The sequence below is a fragment of the Rhinolophus hipposideros genome (assembly GCF_964194185.1).
Source record: "Rhinolophus hipposideros genome assembly, chromosome: 16".
NCBI lineage: Eukaryota > Metazoa > Chordata > Mammalia > Chiroptera > Rhinolophidae > Rhinolophus > Rhinolophus hipposideros.
In genome coordinates, this window is record NC_138062.1 from 872,502 (window position 1) to 899,588 (window position 27,087).

Consider the following 27,087-nt stretch of genomic DNA (forward strand, 5'->3'; position numbering starts at 1 on the left):
TATTCAATAATGTTGTAAAGATTTTGTTGGGTATCCGATGGACATGCGTCCTATTTGGGAGACCACCTCAGGGATACTGTGGATACCTGATCATGGCATTGTACACCAGAAGCTAAACATTAATGAATGCCAACTATAATTTTATGTATATAATGTGATGGCTCGGTGTGAGGTCGGAGGGATAGTGGATGGGGGGTTGGGGAGAAGGGGTTCCACAGTGTGAGGGATATAAATGATGAACGTCTAAGTAGTACCTTGTCTTGTACACCTGAAACTAATTAAAATTAAAAAAAAAAATCAAGTGAAGAAAACCAGAAACCATCAGATTTCCAGCCAGAGCCGAGGTGTAAGGGAAACACGATACAAAACAAAACAAAACGGGGTCTTTCCATGACCGTGACAGGCATGGGGCCCAACAGGGGGTCTGTGCAGACGGCGCAGTCCTTGCTCGCTGCCCAGCAGTCCCACTCGTACGACAGGGGCCCCGTCTATGCTGACTCACGTGTGACACGCATCCTTCTGGTCTCATGCGCCTCCTAATGTGAAGCCCCGTCACACGACAGCCCCGTGTGGTGCCCAGGCGGCCGTGCCCAGTACGTGGCAGCGGGTACAGGACACTGAGCCGGCCATGCCTGGTCGATGCAGCAACCACGGGCTGGTGCTGCTGATTTCATTATTTCCCAGGGAAGAACTCCCGAGGGCCCACCCCGCACGAAGCACTGCATATGCTCAGAATAAAGCAACGTGCTGGCCTCACGCAGTGCGTGTCCAGACGTGGGAGGACACGCCAGGGTCACACAGTGCAGACGCATACGGCAGTGACAAGTGACAAGAGGACAGTGAGGGAGGGACGGCGCTGTGAGCGCCAGGGGGAGAGGAAGGAGCAGGCAGAGCACGGCGCTGAGAACCCCCTGGAGCTCCTGCGGGGCCAGCGGGGTGGGGCTCACTGACGCGTGTCAGAGCCAGTGTGAAGGGTGTGCGCTGTGTCACACTGGGCAGGTGGGAAGTCACGGCGCTGTGTCCTGGGGTTCAGGGACGACACCGTCACTACTGTGCTGAAACAGACGCTCACTGACACGGAGAGCACGAGGAACCTGACACTCAAGACGGCAGTGGCCCTGAGTGGCATGGGTGCCAGTCCGGCACGTCTGGAAAGGAGAGCCCTCAGAACGCACTGACGCATTCGGTGAGGGGTGTGAGGGCAGGTTTCGAGGGTTTTGCTGTGTAACTGGGGTACCAGACACATGAGACGACGGCTGTCTAAGGCGAGGGACCTGGGTGACTATGCCCCTGGTGGCCCCTGCACCCAGCTGTGTGACGACAAGAGCTCCTGGGTGGTCGGACACCTGTGCTACTCTTGGTTCTGTCACTTATGAACTATGTGACCTTAGACACGTAACTGCTCTGTGCCTCAGTTTCTCGGTTGTAAAAGGGGGAACAAAGAGAATCCCTCCATTGGCTTGTTGTGACAAGTAAAAGAAATACGTCAGGAGCTCAAAACAGTGCACGCTGCATGCAGGCACTGAACGATATCGTGTGTTATTACATGAAATCAAATGACTATACCTGTTACAGGAAAAGGAACTGTCATTAGCGAAGGCTTGTTTTAAATTCTGTACTGCATGAATCTGATACATTTACTCGCACAATAAAGATGGTGTGAAATCAACCCTTTCGCGGTTGTGGCTGTCACGAGGCAGCTCCCACAGGAGGACAGGATGTGGACCGGGTCCCTGGGGGACACTCGGCTCGGCCACGACAGCCCCGGGCCTGCTCCTCAGTGTGCCCCGGCCACAGTCGCCAGTGTAGCACTTGAAGCAACATTTCTCGTAACATTGATTATGCAAATGAAGAGTTCAGCTTTTCCATGGGAATCTATAAAAAATGGTTTTTAAAAATAGGCTTTAGTTGTACCCATGAATCAGGCAGCAAATGATTCCCTGCAAACTTGCCTGTATTTCTCTTTAATCACCGGCTGCCATCTGATGCTCTCTTTGAAGCCAAAGGAAGTAAAGAAAAACACCCTTTGAATAATAACGCTATTAGTTCCATGTAGATGTGTGTTCCTTTAAAAGTGGAAGTAAATCTGACTCTTTCAGATCAAGCCATTGTTTTCTGTCCCAGTAATGAGTTTCAGACTACTTAAGACAGCCGATTGTCCTTATTCGTGATAGCAGGTCCCACAAAGTCACCAGGACATGGATTAGCAGACACTGAGCCATCGAGCTCGGGGAGACACAGGGGGACCTCTCCTGAGCCGCCAGCCACACTTTTGTCAACGTATCAACACATAGCCTTGTTTTCTCTGTGTTGCTGTTTAAAGATGGCTCGTTTAATATACACTGTTGACTCATTAACACTAAACCCACCGCCGCCAGGACCCACTGTGACTCATGCCTGAAGCTTAGCTACCACGTGTATTTTCCCCATAAGGCACATCACAGCCTGTCTGAGCTCAGAGCCACTCCACAGCCCATTGGCTCTGTGCTCTGGGCCACTTTAAACAGCAAACTCCCAGAAAAGGCACAAAAACATGGCACGAAACAGATGGTGAGTGTGACAACTACAGGAGAAGCCCTGGTCACCGTGCTGGGCCTCAGCCGAGAAGGGTGTTGCATGTGTGAACGTCGGGACCGACCTTGGAAGCCCCAGGCCTGATGAGGTGACACGCAGCCGGCCGTGAGCACGCAGGTGAGGTGACCATCCAGCCGGGAGGGCTGACCACCTCCTCCGTCAGCTTTCACGTCAGGCTTGTCGCTCTTCAACACCATCGAGGTAGCGACATACAGACATTTCATGGTGGGTGAGGAAATTAAACGCTGTGGTTTACCAGTTATAAAGTAACCCTTTCTGAACGCCGGATTACCCTCCCATCCCTCGACTCCAAGCTTAAGTTTTCCAGCTGCAACCTCCCTACATATTGACGCTTGTCTAATCATAAGCACCGGTACAAGACTGGCTCCACACAATGACACTGTGTCCTGCACCAGCGAATAGTGCTCCATCCGGAAAGAAAATAAAGAAGAAAAAGGAGTAAGAGATACTGCCTCTTATTTTTAAAAAGCCATCTTAACATTACGATGAACTATGATTGCCATGAATGTGCAAGTTATCCTGTAAATCAGAAGTCTAGCTGAGCTGTTCTGGGTTCCCGCTCTGGGTCAGTGATGTTGGAAGAGACTGTGGTAGCTGTCACCTTCTCTCGTCCTCACACAGGACGTGCGTCTCCTGCTACAAAGCCCTGGGCCTTCACACTGCCCATCACTCCATGACAGATTTGGGCTCCCTGGCAAAAACTACTGTCTAAAGATGATGGACGTGAATAAAGAGGAGAAAAGAAAGGTATTTTCTCATACAATGAAAAATGAAGGCAATACTTTCTTCCTAGTCAAGAGGAATTCCAATTTTTACTTTTTTGTCCCATTTTTAAGGGCAATAAAAGGTCTTGGAAAAATAAAATGTATTTCTGCATCATTTTGCAGAAGTAACCATTCTTATTATCTCATAAGCAGAAATGCTTCTGAACTAGGTTGAAACTTTGAACAATCTGAGAACTAGAAAAAACAAGAAAAGAAGTGTCTGCCCCTGGTCGCCCGGCTTTGAGTCACCAGTGACCCAGGGATGTAAAGCACAGCTGGAAGAACATTTCAGCCAACCCAACATGCTTTATCTCCAGAACTGGACAAAACAAAATCCTCCCTGCCAGAGGAAGGCCCAGGGAGACCTGCTGCCCGCAACTGACCAGTTCCCATGGAAGTATGGAGCCCGTCTGTCAGACCAGAAACACAGCCAGTTGACAACTGGGTGTCCCAGCTGCAAGGGAAGCTGGGAATCTGATTCTGGTCCTCAAAGTGGGTGAGACAGGACTTGTGGGGTGTGGCAGCTGTCCTCCACACCTGCATTTTGGGTGGTACATCATGGACACAACATACTTTTTTTTAAAGTGCCAGAGTCTCAGCCCTGACAGAGGTGCCAGACTCAGCCACAATCTAGCGTCTTTGCTGTACACATGCGGTCATTTCACTGAGACAGAGCTGCCGCCATCACTGCAAAGAAGGTGATGCCTGGATCATACCGCACCATTCATTCAGCAGCCCTCTCCATCTTCCCACACCCAGTGCTATCCATGAGCAGAAAACACTCCACAGAAAACAATCCACCTGGAAGGGAGCGCGTTTGATGATTTTAAACAGCATCCAGACTGGTTGCACCTGGTACCTCCAACATCTGACGGACACCACCCTCCCTGGAGGGAACCTAGGAGCTGCTGCCCGGGAGTCAGAGGCTTCTGGCACCGTCTACCCCCTGCTCACCAATGCCCAGAATAAGCCAAATGCCTCAGAGGGATGGTCCAGACAAAAACAAAATTAGCCCAAGTTAACTGGGTAAGCAGTACCCTTGGCAACTGTTTGTCTTTCTCAGGTGGGCACTGGGCCACAGCCGCGGGGACAGGCGGGAGGGAGGGGGTTGTGAAATCGTGGTCCCCAGGGGCCTGCTTGCAATTAGCAAAGGAACCTGAAAGTACTTCAGGAAAGAGCTGCACCCCTCAGTGAGTGAAAAAGAATGGCATCCGGATGACGGTCATGCTGTCTGCCAAGCTGGTGAACCAAGGCTGTCTTGACAGAGTTCTGTTTAATTTAGGAGATTTGGGAGAAAATATAAAAGGATAGAGGGTGCCAGTGTGCCAGTGATGGAATTGCAGACACCAGCTTACTCTTCTTAGTTGAAACAGTGCTACATAGAACTGGGAGGTAATAACACGTGCATTTATAATCCTGCCACCAGAACGCTGCCGGAGTAAGTCACAAGGTAACTACAGCAGATGTCACTTGTCATCAAAGCTAACATGGAATGCAGAGAGATTCCTGTGCAATTGCAAACTATTCCCCAACCCAGGTCTAGGAACTTACCAGACTTCCTGCAGCTTCCCTCTTATGCTTGACGTTAAGTGTCCCCAGGTTTCTCTCTGATTCTCACATCGTTCCCTCCGCTACCAGGTCATGGCTAACCCCAAAGGAACATGAGGCTGGACTCATTTCCAAAGAGCAGAAGAGGGAGCGATCTCTCATCCAGTACCATTCTGTGTCGGCATGAGCCGTCATGCGCCCACTCAGAAGTATACTTTCCTTGTCCTGTACACAACGTCACCACTAAACGTGACCCATCCTGCAGATGCCGGAGAATGCTTGTAGGAAGAAGCAGGGTAGGATTCGAGCAACTTCAGGCCAAACTGCCTAGGTCCCCGGCAGCTGGAACAAGCGTGGCACAGAATGTGAGGTTCTGGAAAGCACTGCAAAGTGACATTCAGTGCACATTCTGCAGGACTGAGACGTAATCTGTTCCTTGGCATAAGATCAGTCATTCAGATTTCAAAAGGTAGCTCGTTTCCTACCGCCAACTGTCCAAATGGAATGGTAGCTGCTTCTCATGCGAAGACCAAGTCAGGAAATGGAGCCAGAAAACTAGAAAGTGAATTATACTGAAGAATGTTTAGGGATTTGGCAAGAAAATCAGTATGTCAGGAAAGTAAATGTGGGCATTAAAAGATTTCCTATGTTATGAGTTTTCATGGGTTGTAAAATGACACATGAACAAAACTACACTTAAAGGTTATTACCTTACTTGTGTGTCTTTCTCTGCCAGTTTGGAGCGATAATAAATGCTCTTTCTGTGGCATGTGGGTTTTGGTTATTTCCACTTAAGGCTACATCACCCAGTTTCCACATTTGCTGGGTTCTCTTAGGAAACATACTTTCAAAGGACAGATTAAAATGGCCTAACACAGAAAACACTGTCTGAGTGGGTCGGAAAACGCAGCAGCGTCCACTGCAACAGGAGAGCAAGTCAACACCCGACATCACCGTTAATCTATCAAAAGCTGCTTCCGTAGAAATCAGACACTCCGTTTACCAAACACACTCAGAGTGCACTTCCAGGGGGAATTAGCGTCACAGTACGTTTGGTCATCACTGCAACTGTCATTTCCAAGAGGATAAACAGAGCCCTTCCAGGTGTCCAAGCCGCCGGGAGCATAGGAGGTGACTGCGTGCTGAATGCCGGGCGCACATTCCCAGGAGCCACCTGCAGCTGTGCTCCACCTCCCTGTGGAAATGAGCAAACGCGTGCGGGCTCAGGGCTCACCGCAACTGCCACCACGAGCATGTGCTCTGAGCCCATAGCATCAGGCCTCCCACGCGGCGCGCGTTCAGCAAATGTTTAGCATAATTTCAAGAACTGGGTGAAAAATGTCCAGCCACACACAGCCGGAACGGGCAGGCATTGTCCAAGTTCGCGTTCTGGAGCGTCTTTGCTTGTTCCAGAGAACAGGAAACACAAGCCGGAGGCACACAGCCGTCTGTGGCCGGCCCTGCGGACACTGGACGTCTGTCCTCAGTGCCTTCAGGGTCGTTCGCGGAGCAGCTGTCCTGGCGCCCTGTCCCCTTCCCTTTGTGGGCCCTCCGGGCTCTGTGTCCTCTCCTTCTCATACTCTGCATAGAGAGCAGTCTGGATTGGCGCTGTGTCCACTACATGCTGTGACGGTCCCTCAGGCCTGTCCGTGGGAAGACAGGGCTGGGCAGCTGACAGTGACCAGGTACGATGGAGACGACAGGGCTTTCTGCAGCTCTTGGGTGGGGGGAAGAGTTGGTGAGTGAATGCATCATTTTAATGAAGAGGGGAATGAAATAGCAGCTTTGAGCACAAGAGGACACCAAGTCCAATACAGCAGCAACAGGCACAAGTCACACCATTTGTCAGTCAGCTAAGAGACAGCAGCTTCTCAGGATGTGACCCCTCGGGGCACAATGTGACATCGAGGGCCAGTCGGGACAACACAGCCTGTCTCCATGCTCAGGTAACAAAGCCCGGCGGCTCTGTAGGGACACGGACTGGGCGGTAAACAGGTGACCTCAGTGCCCCCACGTGGCTGAGGCCCAAGTGCAATGACCGGGCTGTGTGACATGAGAGGACCAGTGGCCCTGCTTTCCAGCTGCTGGTCATAGGAAGCGCACGTGTGTCCCGTGTGGGAAGATGGCAGTTTGTCTGTGGGACTCAGGATGCCACGGGGGCCGTGTGTCTGCAGCCATGGGCCACACACGGGCAGACGGCTGGGACCCGGCTACGCCGGCTGCTAAATACTTCACATCATTCCTCGTGGCAGCTGTGAACGGATCTTACATCCTGGCCCTGACAGCCCACTGACCACACTCGTATCTGACCGCTTACCTGACCTCTCTGTGGGGAAATCTCATTGGCATTTGACACCTGTGTGCCAGTAAGGACCCTCATCTTCCGTCACAGCGTCCCACTCCTGCCGTGCCACCTCCATCCTTCTAGCTTCTCTGGTTTGTCCTGAAGTCCCCTCAGCCTGTGACCCCTCAGAGCCGCTGGGCCTCCACGCACCCTAAATGTGAGCCGGGGGACCCTTCCTGACAGGCTCCCGGCCTCTGCTCCCACCCGCAGTTCCCCAGCAGAGCAGCCAGGGATCCTCTGAAAACACACGTAGGGTCAGCTCACTGCTCAGAACTTTCCAGGCCCTTTCATCTTCCTAGCTCAAACTGCATAACAAAACCACCGATTTGGGGTTTCCTCTCAGGCGGGAGGCCAGCTTCCTCAGGTGGAGAGCCCTCTGGTCTGTCCTCTCACAAGGGCACCGTCCCTCTCACAAGGGCCCCACCTTGTGACGTCACAGAATCCTAATCACCTCACAAAGACCCCGGCTCCATCCCTCACACTGGGAGCTAGGGCATCACAGCATGCAGCAGGGAATGTGAGGTCCTCCCCCAGGCGAGTCCGTCACCTCTGTGGTGGCTTCACCTACAGCCGCCCGCCCACCTGACAGACCACGCCCTGCCACACCAGTCGGCCCGGAAGGCTGCCCTGTCCACAAAGCCTGCCCCTCACGTCCTTGGGGGGTGGCCCACTGACCACCCCCAGGATTTGTGTGTCTGTCACCGGCCCAGAGCATAAGCAGTGCGAGGACCAGGGGTTTTGTCTGCTCTGCTCACACCTTTGTACACACGTGTCTGGAAGAGGGCCTGACATAACAGACAGTCAGCAAACGTTTGCTAATCGATGAGGAAACACATGGGGCTGATTCTGCAAGCCCAGTGTAATTTTAAATCTGCAATGAGTTTCCTACAGTTCTGGAAACAGTTTTATCTACATCCAAAATGGAACATAGCCTCAGCGTGTTTTGTTTCTCCAAATAACGTAAAATAAAATATATCAAGTGGAAAAAGAAATCTGAGCAAGAGTAAAGTATAAAAGGGAGCATTTAAAGTCCCAGCAGCAAGTTCAGAGCCTGCGACTCCTTATCTTCCATCCCTGGTTTCGCTCGAGTTTGGTTTCAGACAGACAGCCTCCTGGGAGCAGCTGAATGCGCCCTTTTGTTTTGGCCGGGCACGTAACCGTCAGCCTCAGCAGCAGCAAACATTGCCCCAAGTGCGCAGGAGGGTCCCTTGAAATCTGCTGTCTATGGATTTTCCGTGCCATCAAACGGGGATGCAACTTGCTCCAAAACAGCGAGTCATACAAAACTGAATGGTTCCTCGGAAACTACAAAAGTGCAGGTTTCCTCACTTGTAGGCTGGTTCCCAGGCCGTTCGATCCCAGGCGCAGGCGGCCTGGACAAAGCAGAGTAAAACGCTCTTGAACATCACTAAATGGGGTCTTCGGGCAAGGCCTCCCGCGTCCGGGGGTTCCCTGGGTTGTGGGTGCTCGGCGACGGGAAGCAGCCTTGGCCCTGCCACCCTTCCGGGCCCACAGCGCTGCACCGCCCACCGGACGCTGGTTCTGGGGACTCACTCTGCTTCTATTTGGGGCTCGTTCTGCTCAACAGGCGTCGCATTCAGTCCCGAGCCCTGTCTGCAACTGCACAGCCGGGCCTCTCGGCCGACAAACGGGTTCGGCTGTACTCAGGTGACTGTGCTGCTTGTTCAGGGGCCAAGTGCAGAAGGAGATTCCGATAAGAAAAAGGAAGCATGACTGGGAAGGGGAGGCTGAAAACTGGAGCCTAAATATCACAGGAAACTGCTGATCAGGGAGACGGGGGTGTGTGTGTGTGTGTGTGTGTGCACGTGTGTATGCGTGTGCGTGTGTGTGACACAGAGGCATGCAGGACTGAGGCACCCCGGCCCGGGCAGGCCAGTGGTGCTGGGCGGCAGTGTCCTGTTTCCGGGGTCGGCCCCACAGGAGACGTGTCCTGCTCCCGAGGGGAAGATGAGGCACATCCCAGGTGCAGAAGGCAATGTGCCCTCTCCCACTTTGCCGGGTGCGCATTTGGGGGAACAGTCTGCAGTCCGGCAAGGGACGCAACTGGGTCAGTTTGTGACCTTAGCAAAGAGATGGAAGAAAACAGGAATTTCCCTGTCATTCTAAAAGCAAACTCAGTGGGGCGCTGCCCCACCTCTTCCTTCACCTCCAGAGAAGCTTCCCTCCATCATCCCCGCCCCCTGCACGGCCCCCCAGGGCAGGCAGCCAGCAGGGAAGGGCTGGGGGCACAGCGACAGCCCAGGGCAGTCGGGGGGGCGGGCAGGGCAGGCAGAGGCGAGGGACAGAGCACTTCTCACCGGAAGGTATGAGAGGCACCAAGAAGACGGAAACAGAACTGGGCTGCAGGAGGGTGGTCTGCAGGGCCTGAGAGAACAGGACGTTGGGGACCGCAGTGTCAGGAATCTGGAATTCATCCTGGGGAGCCAGGAAGGGGTCAGGGCAGCAGGGGCAGGTCCTGTCTGCATTTGTGGCAGAAGGAGCATGAGGCAGGTGAAAGGTGAAAGGTATCAGAGCCCCCAGAACACAGAAGGGAGAGGCTCAGTCATTCCAGGTGGCTGCAGTGACAGGAACTGCCTGACACTGAGTCAGCTGTCCCGGAAGGACCTCAGCAGGTGACAGCAAGCTGCTGGCAGGCCAGGCTGAGGTGAGGCCGGGAGGTGAGCGAGGAGCAGGTCTGGGGGGCCAGGTGGGCCTGGGGGACACAGGGCCCAGTCAGGCCTAGAGCTACTGCTGTCAGGGCACTCAGCACCACAGCAAGTGATCCAGGGGGAAGGGCCTGGGACACGTGTCAGAGATAAAGGAGAAATCTAGAAACACCGGTTCACAAAAGCCAAAGCGATGACCCACACTTTCACCAAGTGAGAGCAAAGGTCCCCTCGGGCCTCGGGCCTCCGGGGAGGAACAGGGGACGGCCACCACTGGGCACCAGCAGGGGCCTGAGCAGAGGCTGGGGGTGGGGGTGACAGGGGCCCGGGATTACTCACAGGCTCATTTACAAGCTTAATGACTTAAAATGCACGAGTGATCCCAGCCAGCTCCCCAGAACCTACTCCCTTCAGCTTCCCTGACTGGGAGTCGCCCGTCCTGTCCCCCAGACCTGACCTTGTCCTTTGGGGTCACCTCTGTCTGCACGCTGCACAGAACACTCAGGTCGGCACGGCCTCTTATCTGCACGTCTCATTTGGGCCTTGATGACACCTTTAACCTGCTGAGTGTTTGAGGGTCCCAAGTCACACCTTCCGGTGGGAAGTGCTCTGACCCTCGCCTCTGCCTGCCCTGTCCGCCCCCCCGACTGCCCTGGACTGTCCCTGTGCCCCTCAGCCCCTCCTGCCCTGCTGGCTGCCTGCGCTGGGGGCCGGTAGGGGATGATGGAGGGAAGCTTCTCTGGACATGGAGGAACGTGGTGGGGACAGCGCCCCACTGTTTGCTTTTAGAAGCAGGTATCTGCTCAGTGTGTGAGGGTCCCAACTTCCTGTGTCCAGAGGCAGCCCCTTGGGGACCACGCTTGGCACCGAGCTGGTCACATTCAGCTGCTTTGCTTATTAAATAGAGGGTGACGAGCGGCCCAGGGAGTGCTCACAGCCCCGAGCTCAGCAGGAAGTGCAGGACAGACGCCTGGGACGAGCCTGGACTTTGGAACCAAACACCAGAACCCTGATTCCGCCCTTGGGCACTGTCACCTGTCACTGCAGGCAAATGACTTCGTCTCTGCACCTGGCTTCCGCATCTGTGCAGGGTACGTGGCGGGGCCCATATCTGTGCTCTGATCAAACATGGAGATACTAACGTGTGCAGAGCAGTGGTCTGGGAAACGAGCGACAGGGAGTGTTTACACACAGGTTTCAGGAAGCTGCCGTGTAAGGATCTCTCAGCACAGACGTCCTTCTCCAAACCTCGTGTGCAAAGACCAGTTATGGGTCTGGAGTCTGTGTAATAACGTGCAGCAGCCCTGTTGTCCAGGGACCCCAGGCAGGCAGGCGGGATGAGGGAGCACAGTGTGGGGCCCACACAGAGCGGGCAGCTGTCACAAGCTGAGGTCACAAGGTCACGCGTGGGGCCCTGTCACAGCTTGTGGGCTGGCCCAGGAAGAGCAAGTCAAACCACAAGAGCCCTGTCAGCGACTCCAGTCACCAGCAAAGGGCCCAGGACAGTGTCGACGGCCTGCTGACGAGCTGCCAACACAAAGTGCCAGTGCTTACCACACGCACAGGCAGCTCGGCCATGTCCACACACATCAGGGGAGTGACAGTGGGTCAGCGTGCCTGCGGAGCCTCCTCCACTGACCATCTGATGGCCTTCGGGAGCTCTGGGCCTGCCTCTGAGTACTGGGCCCTCGGCAGTGTGCACCCAGGGCACAGTGGTCCAGGGGACCCCTGGGACCCCTGCAGGTGCAACCAGATCTAAGGGGGGAGGGCATTTCCTCAGGAGGGAGTTGCCAATGCCGATGGATAAACCTGCTGTGGTCTGTTCTCACACAGAAACATGCAAATTACCTCCCTCCGTCAGAACGTCAGAACGTGCAGTCACTGGAGAGGGAGCTCCAGCCGGGGCAGCTCTTCCCTCCCCCACATGAGGTGGGGGTGGACCCTGGCGGACTCAGCTGTCTGAGCAGGGTGGGCACACGTGGTCAGAATTAGAAGATCCCAACACCATTGGGACACACAGGAAGTGGCATCCTGTCAGGTTCCTGGCGCAGGGAGCAGACCTGCCACGAGAAGACATCCTGGCCGAGGCCGCCTTCACCCAGAAGGCTAACAGCATCAGGAAAACTCGGGAAAATTACAAACAGACGTGCGCATATAATCCATGTCATCTTAGACAGATCGCCAGTTCCAGTGAAGGACAAAGGTCTGCTTTGGGCAGTACCAGCTCGAGCTCTAAAGCAAACTGACGTGCACAGGTGACGCAGGTGTGGCCCTTGGCTGGTGAGGCAGCAGCGTCCCAGACACTCAGTGCCGGGGAAGAAGCCCAGTCAGCAGACAGCGGGAGGCCGAAGTGACGCGCAGCACCTCGTGGGGCTATTCTGTCTCACGGGACCCGGAACCCGGGGCAGAGCCAACACGGCCCTGTTCCCCAAGTCAGAGGGCTCAGGAGTGGGAAGCCACGCCGGCCATCACTGTCCCAGACCTTTTAGCATCTCTTCTCTGAGCGTCAGAAATACAAGAGAGCCAGGGGACAAAAGTGAAGAGCTGTCCCTAGGTCTGGCAAGAAAGCGTCAGAGATCCCGGCACATGTCCAGGGTCAGAGAGACCCACAGAGCCCCTGGACGCTGGCTCTGGCTTGGCAAGTTGCGGCCATAGGTCACACCGAGCTGACACCTATCTTTGTTTGGTCTGCAAGCTGATGAGGTTTTCACATTTTAAAAGGATTGAAAAAATCAAGGAGAGTATTTTATGATGTAAAATTAAATGCAATTCAAACTTTAGTGTATGTAAGTAAGGTTTTGGGATGTCTGCGGCTGCTGTGTGACAATGACAGAGCTGAGCAGCCAGGACGAGCGAGGGCCGGCCGGCAGCCCTGGGCGTTTCTTCTCGGGGGTCTCCCGGGGAGAGTGTGCCAGCTGCTCTCCAGAGCAGGGCTTCCAGGGCTGTGCGGGGACCTGGGGACAGGGAAGCGGCAGTGCGACCGCCCGCCAACCTTCTCCCCTCAGTGGTTGTGTAATTCCAGCTGTAAAGCAGCCTTTTTCTTTGAAGAGTGGAGCTGTCAAATTAAGGGCCGTCCCATAACTGTGGAAGATGGAGGACCACCAGCCACACTGGGAGGCCAGCTGACGAGGGGAACATGGGTGACTTTTCCGGAGTCCAGCTCTGCTCCCTGGAGAATCCATACAAGGCCCCCAGGAGCTGGGCAGGCAGCTAGCAGGGTCAGGTGTCTGCAGGTGGAAACACAGTGAGCCCGACACGCGTGACAGAGGTGCTGGGCTCTCCAAGTTAGAGGGACACATGGCACTGACCAGCAGGAGGGCCGGTTCAGACTCAGCACACAGTGGAAAGAGGCATGTGACTTGGTGAGCTGCCCGCCAGGCCACCTGCTTTCTGGGCTGTATGGTCTTTCTTCAGGTGTAGCCTGGCCCTCAGGCGCCGCCACTCATTTCAGCCGGAAGGAAGCCAAGCTCCTGTGCGGGATCCCGTGTGTGAGTGAAGAAAGCAGCTGTGCCATGTGTTAAAATGTACATTCTCCTAATTATATTGACACAGGGTGGCTCCCATTCAGATGGCCTAGACTCAGTAAAAACAAGCAGCGCGCGTCGCTGAACCTCTGCCACTCTTACTCTCTGGGCACAGACTCCACGCCAGGCCCCGTTCCAGGTACAGGAGCTTCAACAGGTGACAGCCCCTGCCTTCACGGGTCTCCATGCTAGTGGGTAGGAAACAAGAGCAAAGACGCAGCACCATGGTAAGTGCCAGGCAAAACCAGGCAGAGGCCAACAGGGAAAGCTATCGGGGAGCCCGGGGGGAAGGGGTGGTCCAGTCTAGACCAGCAAGAGGGTCCCCCAGGCGCTAGGGGTGGGAGCAGAGCCAGTGGGGGGACAGGACAGGAGCTATGGTGGTGTCCCCACGGGGCTGGTCCTGAGTGTGGTGGGAGCCATTGGGCACTTCCTGAGCAAGACGCTGTCAGCCATACTCATTGTGGCCCCTAAAACCAAGGCAGATCCCACCACTTCACTATCTAAATATAATCCATTCCCAAATTAAAAACAAGTAATTGCAACATAAACATTGCATTCATTTATTGTTTATGGAAAACCTCAGGCGAGAGTGACATCTCTGGTTTTTTTTATCTTATTGGCAGATGCCTTACAACTGTTACATCATAGGAACGCATCACGGATTCAGATTAATTGGGGGAAGAACTGTCAAAGTTACTGGAAAGGCTGAACTGCTCTGTTTTATTGAAATGGGTTTCGTGGCCCGTGCGTGTGCGCAGTAGCAATCAGGCTTGGCAGGGCTGCCCGAGCACACCTGTTTTCTGAGTGGATGGTGGAGGGCTGGCACTTGCACCTGTCAGCCCAGTCTGTACAGGCACTGTAGGCCCCGTGTGAAGTTGAATGAGGTCGTTCCAATCGTTCAGAAGTAGCCCATTCTCCTCACCAGACACGGATGTGAAATCTAACATCATTCACTTCTTAAGCAGGGAGTGTCAATGATGTAAAAGGAGAAATGGGCACGGGGAGCTGTGAGGTCAGCCCAGCTCCTGTGGGGTCAGTTCCCAGGTGAGCCTGCTGGCACTTCTCCCGGCCGACATGCTGGCTGTAGTCCGAGAGACATAATGGTGTAGGTCATCCTATGACTCCAAGGCCATAGACCAACAAGAGTCACACTTAAGAGTAACGGGCATTTCGCTGGGTTTCTTCCAAATATCTTTTGTTGTTTTTAGGATGAAATCTGTGGTCCAAAGGTCCACACCTGCACTCGGCTGGTCTCTGTAAATACTCCAAACTATATGAAAAAGGTGGTGTCAATATGCAGTTTTGGGGCGAGGGGGAGAACCCCCGGCCTATCAAGGTGTATCTGAACGAGGTCCAAGGTCCAAATGGTGAGAATCACTGTTCTATGTGAGCCGCAATGACATGAGGTCGTTTCACTGGGGAATCACTTCTCTTTCATCTCCAACTCAATCCTGGGAGGGATTATCCTCATTTTACTTCAATATTGACTCATACAGTTTTCACTTCGTCTTAAATTAACAAAATATCACGATATCAATATCCTTTTGAATGATTTAGAAAAAAGCAAAATTCTAATCTGTGGCTTCATCTTATTTGTGGTTGACTTTCAAACTAGTTATTTTTCTCCTTTTTTGTCAGAAGGTGCTACTTTAGATACTTGTGCTCACAGGACATTCTAGAGAAGGGGACGCACGGACTGGCTTTGTTATATAAGGAAACTGCATGAGTCCAGACCTAACCCAAGTCAGGCTGGCATTACTGTCATCACTCTTACCTTAAATCAGGGTTCGCAACCTCAGCACCACTGACATTTGGAACAAGGGATGGCTTGTGCCTATGGGGAGTTCAGCAGCATGTGTGGCCTCTGCTCAGCTGATGGGAGATGGGTATCCCCCACTGTGACAACCAAAACATATACTGCCAGTGTCCCCAGGAAGAGGCGTGAGTGGAGAGGACAAATCTTCCCAGGTTGAAAGCCTACCTAAAGTCAACGAGTCTTTGGCTTCCTAGGGGGAAAATGGCCTTCTCTCATTTCTCTCATCCATCTTATGAATATACTCTTAGAACGTGACCAGGAGATGTAATGGGATTATGAAGGCAGATTTATGTAATGGATATCAAAGAAAAGGTCACTGGAATACGCTACACCTGTGAAAATGACATTTGCAAACTGTGTTTTATCAGAGTTCTTCTCTTGGACAGGATCTAGTGAATAGGCTTAAATACGTACGTAGTACTACCAGCTTTAAGTGAGAAGTTACCATGTTTCCCCGAAAATAAGACCTATCCTGAAAATAAGCCCCGGTTAAGATTGTCAGCCAGATGGACGCATTTAGTACGTTATAAAAGATGTTCCAGAAGATGACACGACTGTATTTGAATAAATGTGGATTGTTGTTCATGAAAAATAAGACATCCCCTGAAAATACGCCCTAATGCGTCTTTAGGAGCAAAAATTAATATAAGACCCGGTCTTCTTTTTGGGGAAATACGGTGTAAGACCTGGTCTCATTTTCGAGGAAACATGGTACTTGGGGAAGACAACTGTAAGAAGAAAAAAATATGATCTTCAATATAGAAACTTCATTATAGCTCCAGTAAAATTAAGCCTGTTAATAAAGCATATGGTCTTGGTACTTTCCTTATACACGCAAATATTGAGGTTAGCCTATCTAAAATCCACACCTTTGACCTATCATTACTAAAAATAAAAAGCCAAAAAGGAATGAAGCCAACACTGCTTTTGTTCACACTTCCAAATATTCTGTCCCCAAATATATTTTCCTCTTACTTATCCAGAATAAAAATTTAGCCATTTCATACATCAACTTGTTTAAAAGCACGTTCAGAATAAAAACCATCCAAGACCATGACTGTTGTTGCTCTTTGAAGACAACTCCCGTGCTCTCTGCAGGCTCAGACAGCCAGTGCACCTGTGCTCACGACCCCACACGGAAACGTCTCCCACACACACTCCCAGGGCCTAAGTGGTCCCCACACGTGGTCAGACAGGGCAGAACCACTCACCGAGGTCAGTGGCAGAGACATGCGGGGCTGGGGCCAGCGGGTGTCCCCACGAGGGACGTGGACGTCAGGCCGGCTCCCTCCCCCCTGCCAGGGCCACTTCCTTTCAGACGCAGGGGCTGGGGGACGTGTGTGTCCTGCCTGTGCTCCTGGCTTCTCCCGAGTTACGTGGGTCACGTGAGTTACTGGGTTTCAACAAATGTCTCAATAAGCAGTGCTCATAGAGATCAAACACAAATCAATGGGAATACAGAACAATTTTGCAAACAATTGGCTATTACCTCAATATTTTATTTCACTACCGTAAGGGTATCTTCCCTTGCTTAGTAGATATGTTGACATAGAACACAAACTGGTTCACCAAATTTCAAAAGGAGATAAGGCCATTTTCTTAAAACAAAAGAGGAACATAACGATGAAAAAGAGAGCAAATAAGAGAAGTGTGCACAATGTGAGGTGCTGTCTCCCGGCTGCTCTAACACTGAATGTCGGCTTAGAGTTAGCTGTGAGCCCCAGGGTGGGTCAAGCACCCTCATGACTGCGGAGCACACGTGCGGCCTTTTCATGGCCTGTGGGGACCACGTGGGGCCGACAGCCAGCCCGCAGAGGCTGAAATTCTCACCCGGGGACCAGGGGACCGGGGGGACAAACTCTGGATTCCCGTGAACCAATGGAGCACACATGTGACCACAGCCTGTGTAAAGCACGGCTGCCAGCAAACCAGAAGACGGCGGGCCTCTCGTCCCGACCCTCCCATCGGCACCTGCGAAGCCCAAGCTCTCTGCTGGACAGGCACCCACCTGCCCTTCCCAGGCCCGTCAGGCACCTCCCTCGCATGCTAGCCCCCCAATACCCCCAACAAGGGAAGCTCCTCTCTCTGAGTGTTGTGGTGATGGTTCCTTCCTCTCATTTGTGAGCTCCGCAGACAAAACACTCCGAAGTGTGATGAGGACTCTGTCCTTAACCGAACTGCAGACAGGGAGCCCTCCTTTCCACGAGGCTGTCCTCTGGGGCCTGGTCCTCAACCTGCCTGAGGAGTCCCAGCGAAGAAGCTGCTAAGCCGCGCCCCTCCCTGCACGGTCAGGCCTCATCACCCGCTGTCTGCGTCCACGGTCGGCCTTGAACAAGGTCTTCTCAGGCCAGCTCACCAAGAAGCCCCCACTCTCGGAGTCTCCTCGTCGTGTTTGCCACCCACTGAGCCCTCCATCTGCTCCCTGGCCGTCCCCACTGTCCTTGCCTCCTGGGCACTGACTCAGCTCTGCCTCCCGCCGTCAGTCACACAGAATTAGAGCCATGGCTTTAACTTGTGTCTGACTGCTTCTCTGCCCTGTTTATAGTCTCTCCACAGGACCACCCCTATGACGTCACTGCGATGGCTGGTTTGTTGGTGGCCCCTCCCCACAGGCTTTGGGGGGCCTTGTTTCCCTTGACGGCTGCTTCATCCCACTGCCAAGCCTACAACGTGGACTGGCAATGGCCACACTGTAAATTTTGTTGAGTGAGACAATTAAAAAAAATCCCATCTTCATGGTTTATCTAAAGCAGGGGTGTCCAAACTTTTTCAACGTTTTTTACCAAGGGCCATATGCGGTAAAATACACAAACAGCCGGGCCACTCACTCGAGGTGAAGTACGTATTGCCTCACCTGGTTTATTTAGGTAAACTAAATATATTTTTGGAATTTGCTGCAGGCCAATTAACAATGGATTGTGGGCTGCAGTTGGCCCGCGGGCCGCAGTTTGGACACCCCTGGTCTAAAGGGTTATGAAAATGGCCACCAGAGAAAGCTGAAAGTTAGCATGTACATAAGGTTTATTATAAAAAGGCAGAAATAAATACAACAAACATTAAAAGTTGTTCCCTCTGGTTTCTTCTTTATACATGACTGTGTTCCCCACATTTTCCATTAAGTGTGTGTGTTACTTAGAAAATAAAACTCTAAAACAACACTGGAGGATGAAAGCGGTTCAGAGTCACCGCTCCTAGCTGGTTCCAAGTGTGTGTGTCCGGGAGAAAGCTTTCCCTTGCTGTAGGCTCTGTGCCAAGACAAGGCAACACAATAAAAACGCAGCGACTTTTCACAGGGAATCATGCCCTATATAGGATTTCCTTCTAAAGCCTGACAGATTTTAAGAAAACGGAGCCAATAATAAAACGGAGGAAGGGGAAGAAGAGACCAGGCCTTCCAAACTGTCCGTTTCGCGCACCCAAGAGCAAACGCAGCTGTGCTGTGTAATCTGAGCAGCAGTGGGCGTGACACGCGCAGGACGTGCGCTCGGAGGTGCTCAGATGTCCGGGCACCTCCTGTTGGCTGCCGCTCACTGCTTGCTGACAGTTGGTGGTGGGTACCACTTCTGCCCACATGAGTAGTACAGCGCTGCCCATGACAGGACCTGGAGAGCCACCAGTGAGGACACACGCAGTAGCTCGTCCTCATTTCCCTAGGCAGAGAAGAGCTTGGGGATCCACGGGGCAGGGTCTGCCCCAGGGCCTTTTCACATGCATGTGCCTCTGCCTGCACGCTTGTCCCCTGTAGGGGGCGGGTGCCTATAAGGCACCATCACATAACTGAGAAGCATGAGATAGAGGAAGTTACTTGGGCCTTTAGATAACACCCACATTTCTGTAGGGGGTGTCTGGATGGCTTAAGATGCTAGCCTGGGGCAACCCTTCTTATGTTAATGCCCCTCCACCCAGCAGAAGAATGTATATAACCCCTGATTGAGCTGCAATAAAGAGAGACTTGATCAGAACTCCTGTCTTGTCTCCGGTCTTTGTGTCTCCCATTTTCCTCCCTTCTAGGTGCTTCGGGGTCCCTCGTGTAGTGTCCCGCGGGTCGGGACAACTGGCGCCCAACGTGGGGCCTGAAGTCTCCTAGAAGACGAGACGTCTGAGTTCGTCCGGTCTAAGGAGCTGCAGCATATTTCTTCTTTGATCACCATAAGACTACCCAACTTGTGGGAGATCTGTACAGGTAAGCGGACGACTCCTTCAAAAAATGGGACATATATTTGTGTTCTAGACTTATGTATAGTCTACAGGCTTCCCCTCAGACACTTAGACTAGGGTTCCCCTTTCCCCTAACCTGTTGTCCCAGTCTCCTTTTTTATCTGCTCTCAGCTCACTTTGGGTTTTAGTCGTTCACCAACGAGACAGTTTTCTAGGTGTTTGGGACCGTCTGAGCGAGATTTTGCCTGCTTACTTTGAGCTCCAATCGTCCACCCAGAGGATTTCCCGACCGGTTGAGTCCCGACTGGCTTTCGCCTGAGGGTCGTTACCAGCCGCGTCGCCTCTCGGGGTCCGTGTTGGCGGATTATACCAACCGATTGCTCACGTAAGGGCTTTTTCTCCTCTCATCCCAACACCCCCGTCGCTCCGGCCGGGTGAGTCCCAAAAGACATTCGTCTGCGGGTCGTTACCATCCGAGCCGTCTCGTTTGGGTCCGTGTTGGCGGATTGTACCAACCGACTGCCTACGTGAGGAGAGTCTTTATTCCTTCTCATAATGGGACAAGAGGTTAGTGTTCATGACAAGTTTATCTCAGGACTAGAGGAGTCCTCACCTAATTGTCCTGATTTTAATGTAAATTCGAGCCCACCTGAGGACGATCAGTTAAGCTCTGAGGACGAGGCTGATTTAGAGGAAGCTGCCTCTAATCCTGACTGGCAGTCTCTGGCCTCTAATCAATTGCCCCCTCCCTATAATCCCCAAATGCCTTCAGCTCCTCTCCACGATCCTGATCAAACTCTCCTCTCCCACCAAGTCCAACAATTAGAAAAAACCGTTCAACTCAAAAAACAACATCTAACTCTCCTTAAACAACTTCAACAGTTAGATTCACAACTCTCCTCTGCTGCTACTCAAAAAATTCCCCAAAAAATGTTGTTGCTCATGCGCTTTTTATTCTAAACTTCCTGCAACTTGACAAAAACTCAAAAACTGCCGCTGACCGCCTCTGGCATCCATCCACAGCTGATAATTTTGCCTCCGTTTTGTGGCGAGACCCCATAACAAATCTATGGTCAGGCCCAGATCCTGTCCTCATTTGGGGACGAGGATCAGTCTGCATTTTCGATAATAAAACCCAAGCTGCCCGGTGGCTTCCCGAGAGACTTATAAAACAAATAGATGTTAACCCCCATTCCAGGGACAGCCCTGCTCCCTGAGAAGCCATCTTTCACAACAGGCACAAAAATGACTGCTAATTCATGCAACATAGCTCTCCCTTTTTTTTAGTCCAACCCCTTGGCTTTAACAATATACTACAGAGGTTATTTTTAGAAGCCTCTCCTTTACAAATTGCTCCTCCTTCATTAATGTATTCTCCTATGCGTGCACCCAATGGATCAATATATATCTGTGAAAATAATTATGCCTACACCTATTTACCACAAAACTGGACAGGAGTTTGTGCCCTAGGCTCCCTCCTCCCAGATGTATCCATCATTCCAGGAGATGAGCCAGTCCCTATCCCGACTTTCGAACAGGCTCCCTCCTCCCAGATGTATCCATCATTCCAGGAGATGAGCCAGTCCCTATCCCGACTTTCGAACATATTGCAGGATGCACTAAACGTGCAGTCCATTTTATTCCCTTATTAGCGGGTCCTAACATCACCACCGCACTTGCCACCGGGTCCGCAGGGATAGGACATTCCCTAGTACAATACCATAAATTATCTGGGCAACTTATATCAGATGTCCAGGTACTCTCAGAAACTATCCAAGATCTTTAAGATCAGGTTGATTCCCTGGCAGAAGTTGTCCTCCAAAACAGGACGGGATTAGATTTACTTACTGCAGAAAAGGGGCATCTGCCTGGCCCTCAGAGAAAAATGTTGTTTTTATGCTAACAAATCTGGAATTGTTCGTGACAGAGTCAAAAATGACAAGAAGACCTTGAAAAAAGAAGAGACCTCCTTTCCAACCCTCTCTGGATTCAATGGACTTTTTCCCTACTTACTACCCCTGCTTGGCCCCATGGGTGCTTTATCCTACTATCACTGGGACCCATCCTCCTCAATAAACTCATGCGCTTTCTCAGACAACAAATAGAGGCCTTGCAGGCCAAGCCCATACAGGTCCATTACACCCGACTGGAGATGCAAGAGCGAGGAGATCCCTATCTCCAATGACAGGAGTCATAAAACAGGACTCCTCCCCTGTGAGATGAACTGGATAGCCAATGACGGGTAAGAGGACAGCTCTCTAAGTAACATAAAAAATCAAAAACCTGTCACTGTCCCAGGTTTCACAGAGATGGACTGTCCCAACCTAAGACAGGCGCAGTTCCCTGGGGGCTTAGAGCTCTTTTTTCTTTTTATAAAACAGAAAAGGGGGACCTGTAGGGGGCGGGTGCCTATAAGGCACCATCACATAACTGAGAAGCATGAGATAGAGGAAGTTACTTGGGCCTTTAGATAACACCCACATTTCTGTAGGGGGTGTCTGGATGGCTTAAGATGCTAGCCTGGGGCAACCCTTCTTATGTTAATGCCCCTCCACCCAGCAGAAGAATGTATATAACCCCTGATTGAGCTGCAATAAAGAGAGACTTGATCAGAACTCCTGTCTTGTCTCCGGTCTTTGTGTCTCCCATTTTCCTCCCTTCTAGGTGCTTCGGGGTCCCTCGTGTAGTGTCCCGCAGGTCGGGACAGTCCCCACAGCGTGCAATGACTGGCTGCCCCGTCCTTTAGCACTTGACTCAAATTTTATTCTCAGCGAATCACTCTGCCCGACTACCTAACACGACACCCCGTCATTCCCAGTTCCCTCATCCTGCCTTCTTTTCCTGCTCAGTAATAACCACAATCGGACATCCTACACCTTCTGGGCCGTCCACCCCAACAACCCATCTCCATGGTGATAGGACTGCTCCTGGTCAGCTGTGTGCTCACTGTCCTAGGACGTCACTTTGCTGAGGGGCTGAGTGACCTGAGTGGAGATGCCACTGTAGATTTCGACATGGTGTCTGAGGTTGAACGTGTCCGTGAAATATATCCTGTGGTACGAATGGAGAACTCTCTCATGGGGAAGCCAGCTCAGGCACCTGGTAGTGTCACAGGTGCTTTTGTAGTTCTCCTGAGATTTGGGAGAGAAGAGCCCTGCCTGCCGTGAGGCAGCCGAGGACCAGGACCCTGGAAACCTGTTGTCGTGGCAGCGCATGCTGATGCTGCTCTGAGTCCCACAGCTTGGGGACGGCTCCCAGCACACACCCTCTCCTTGTCTGGTCAGGCTGTTCTGCACAGGGGGCCCAGAAGAACTGCTTTTATTTTTATTTTTATTTTTTATTAGTTTCAGGTGTACAAACAATGTACTAGTTAGACATTTATCATTTATATCCCTCACACAGTGACAACCCCTCTCCCCCATCCACTATCCCTCTGACATCGTACATGGCCATTACATTTCCACTGTCTCTATTGCTAATGCTCTACTCAGCTTCTTGTAAGTATATACATACATATATATATACATATATATATATATATATATATATATATATATATATATATATATATAAAATTATAGTTGGCATTCATTATTGTTCAGCTTCAGTGCATTGATCAGGCATCTACATCTTCCCTGAGGTGGTCTCCCAAATGGGACACGTGTCCATCGGATACCCCACAAAATCTTTACAACATTATTGATTACATTCCCCAAACTGACTTATTCTTGCTTTTGTCTGGGTGTCTTTACACATTGGGTTTGGGTCTCCTAGAAGAAATGGAGGTAAGTAGCTTCATTTTCTGCAAAGTTGGACTTTCATAGAAGAACCCTGATTAAAAACAAACAAATAACAACTCTCCTTCACAGGAACCACAAATCCACTCATTTTATCTTAAGCCTACGTGAACCATAGGGAGTTGTGTCGTGCCATTTCTCTCTGGGGGGACTCGTGTCCCCCCAGATCTGTGCTGGAGTCCTGACCCCAGCACTTCAGAATTTGACTACATTCAGATACAGGTCTTTAAAAGCGTAACTCAGTTAAAGGAGGTAATTAGGGCGGAGCCAAGCTAAGGGCTGAGCCCTCACGAGAAGAAGAAATGACAACATGGACATCACACATGTGGGAACACAAAGATGGCCGGCCGCAGGCCTCCCCAGAAACCAGTGCCCCTCCTCACTTCAGAGTTCCTGCTTCCAGAACTGTGAGAAAATACAGTTTTCTTTTGAAGCCACCCAGTCTGTGGTACTTTGTTATGGCACAATGACAAAGCTAAAAGGAAACACCACAGACCCCATCAGGGTAAAATACGCGTAAAGGGGTAGATTTACACCGAGGTCATTCCGTTCTCACTCCAACCAGGTTCCCTTCGTCAGCTGCTAGTTTAATGCTGCAAATTCCCTTAAGAACCAGAAGCGCCCACGAAACCCAGGTCCCTGAGAACTTGTAGGTAGGGACAGAAAGCGAGCGCTCCCACGTGTGAACAACAAAAGACCCGCAGGTCTTACCAGGGAGGCGCGTTCCGAATGCCACTGAACATCCGGTCATGTCTGCGTCACGTGTACTTCGGTGGGAAATAGAACTGACAAAGTGGGGACAGTAAGTTTTTCCCAAAGAAGGAAAACTATTGTCATAGGATCTAGAGTATGTATCTATAGGTGTTCCTACAGTTTCTTTCTTGTGTTCCTTTCTTCTAATTTTTCTTACATTCATCAAGTGTTTATTCTGAGTATTATTGTGCTATTTTATAATTCATGAGGAATAAGATTCTAAAACAATTTTACTAGTTTCTGGAACAGAACCCGTGATTATAAGGTAAACTTTATGGGGGAGGTAAAGAGTAATTTAGCGACTGAAATATGGCGTCAGTTCTGTCTGTCCAGAGTCATTAGCTGAACAATCACTAAGACACATAAGGGCACTACTTACCCAATAATACCATATATTTTTTAAATGTTAGTGTATATAGAACTGGGTAAAGGAAAAGCTCCCTGGTACCAGGTCCCTGGTAAAGGAAAAACTTAAAAAACTTTCAAGAATCAAATACCATATAAGCAAGGCTAAAAGTTAGGAACCTACTTATTAATAGTTGCAAACACTAGACGATTAAATAAACATTTAATTGTGGTAAAAACACGTAACATAAAGCTTTAGATCAATGTCCAATACATTGAAAACATTTCCTTACCAATATTGGGGTGCTTCAGGAGACGGCAGATTCTAGCTTCCCTTTCCAGCTTCTGATGATCTGTTAAAAAAAATAAAATAAATAAGAAGAATAAATCACAACTTTGGCAAAAAGATTAAAATGAGCAGTGTACCCAAGTGACAGGCTGCACATTTACTTGTCCTTTGATTTCTGTTTAAAAACCGATGACCTGAATTTGGAATTATGTGGACATTACAGTTTTTAACATCTAATTTCCCTTGTATTTCCATTGGCTTGATGCAAAAGCAGTGAAAATGGCACAAAACTACACAAAACCTTCCCCCGAAGTGCGTGTTAGTACAGACACTTACAAAACCCAGTGGAGACGCACATTCGAGCAAAAGACACGTGTCTGGAGCCTGGGACTCCAGTGGGACCAGAGCCCAGAGGCTTCAGAGCCTTGTCCCCATGTGGCTCTGAAGCCACATTTTTCAGGGCTGTGGCAGGGCTCTGCGTCCTGTCGGTTTCTCTCAGCCACTGACCTGTCTGCTTCCCAGGTGTGTCATGCTCTTCCCCAGCCAGGACTTCCAAAGACCCCGGGGCTCACTCCCTGCCCCCTCTGCTTCCCTCCCAGGCCCAGTCACTGCAAACTTGCATTTGATGATCTTCTCTGGCTGCGTGGCGGGTCCACACGCACACTCAGGTAACCCAGACCACCAGCCAGAGCCCAGAACAAATGGGGGAGAAAGGAAGGACCGTGGCGCGGCAGAGTGGTCACCAGGTAAGACCCACAGATCTGCGTTAGGCCTTGGGACGGCCCTCTGATCACCCAGGTTTACAAACACGCAAAGTGCTGCACAGACAGCTTGTCTTGTCTTAGCCTATATAGCTAGGAAGTGGCGTCCGCCAATCAGTAATCAGTAACGCAGGTCACAGAGCTGCCCCAAGAGAGGCGGGGTGCCCACCCAGCAACCCACGCACACTCCACACCAACGTCCTCAACCTGTGGTCTCAGACCCTTATTGCTCTTGAGAATCACAAGAGCTTTTTTCACATGGATTAGATCTATTAATATTCACTCCAGGAGAAACAAGACTGAGACAATTTTAAATAGATATTTAATTCATTTAAAAACAATAATCAACCCATTACACATATTAACATAAGTGACTGTCTTTACATATTTTATTTGTAAATAATTTAAACAGAAAACTTGAAGAGTAAGAATATTAAAAAATGTATACAGTTTATCTAGATATAGCTCTTGTTAACACTTCCCCCACGTTTAACCATTTATGTTCTCTCCACCTCATGTGTATATGTATGTAATTGATACACATGTACATAAATATACATGAATATATCAATGTATACTTATCCCGGAAATAATTTTTTCCAAACCATATGAAGGTAAGTAATTTAGGAAAGTATTTTGAACATCCATAGTCCTATTCATAGCTTAGGAAGAAACAGTGTTGGATGAACCAGCCCAGCACTGGAAAGGATGTGAGCACCATTATCTCTGGGTTACAAGTGTGACGAGAGACATTCTCTGGCCTTGTGTAGTATCTAAAACTACACATACTTCAAATAAATGCAAGTTCTTCAACCTCCCTAACTCCTTAACAGGTCCTCATTCTGAAGACAAGCTTCTTCTAGACTAGCCTTATTTAGAAATGTACAAGTAAACACAAAAACCAGATTTTGAAAATGTACCTAAAACCATCTTGAAACCTGTAAAGTGTCATATGTAAAACATGAAAAATGTGCTTATAGGGTTTATAATCTTGTTCTAGAGAAAGGGACACACAAATACATACGCAAAACCATGACATAGATATGATAATCATCCATATAGATCAATATACATCATAGTCTGACATGTGTAATTACGTTAAACAAGCTCACAAAAGAACTGTACTGGTAACAGTGGTTGACAGTTTTGGGTATGGACATAATTACAGAATTTTATACAGCCTATACTTACAGGCTGAACTGTGACCCCCTAAAATTCCTATGTTGAAGACCTGACCCCTAGCACCTCAAAATGTGACTGTTTGGGGACGGGGTGTTTACAGAGGTGATCAGGGCAGAATGAAGTGAGCAGGGTGGGCCCTGATCTAACAGGACAGGGTCCTTATAAGAAGAGGAGATGAGGACACAGACATGCACAGAGGGGCGACCATGTAGGACACGGGGAGCAGACGGCCGTCCTCACGCCCAGGAGAGAGGCCTCGGGCGGGAGCTGCCCTGCTGACCGCTGGACCTGGGGCCTCTATGTCCGGGATGTGAGGACACCAATCCCTGGGGCTGACGGGCGAAGACCTAGCCCGGGGCTCTGTTAGCGCAGCCCCGGCTAACATGCCGACACGTTAGTTTTCTATTGTTACAGAACAAATCGTCACAAATGTAGATGCTTACAATACACACTTAGCGTGTGTCTGAGGGTCAGACCTGGGCACATGCCACGGCGCCCTTTGCTGTCGGGTCTCAGGCTGCAGTGTGGGCTTCAGCCGGGGTTCA

At 50.8% G+C, this 27,087-nt stretch overlaps 1 protein-coding gene across 14 annotated transcripts in view; it reads right to left on the reverse strand.

The window, feature by feature from the left end:
- Positions 1-27,087, reverse strand: part of CAMK2D (calcium/calmodulin dependent protein kinase II delta) — a gene marked incomplete at its 3' end in the record, with an annotated part of 206,572 nt that overhangs the window by 105,845 nt on the left and 73,640 nt on the right. For all 14 annotated transcript variants that reach the window (XM_081077257.1, XM_081077256.1, XM_081077266.1 and 11 more), the window contains exon 3: positions 24,604-24,663. In XM_081077257.1, coding sequence (XP_080933383.1) covers positions 24,604-24,663 — 60 coding nt within the window. The remainder of the gene's footprint in view (positions 1-24,603; positions 24,664-27,087) is intronic.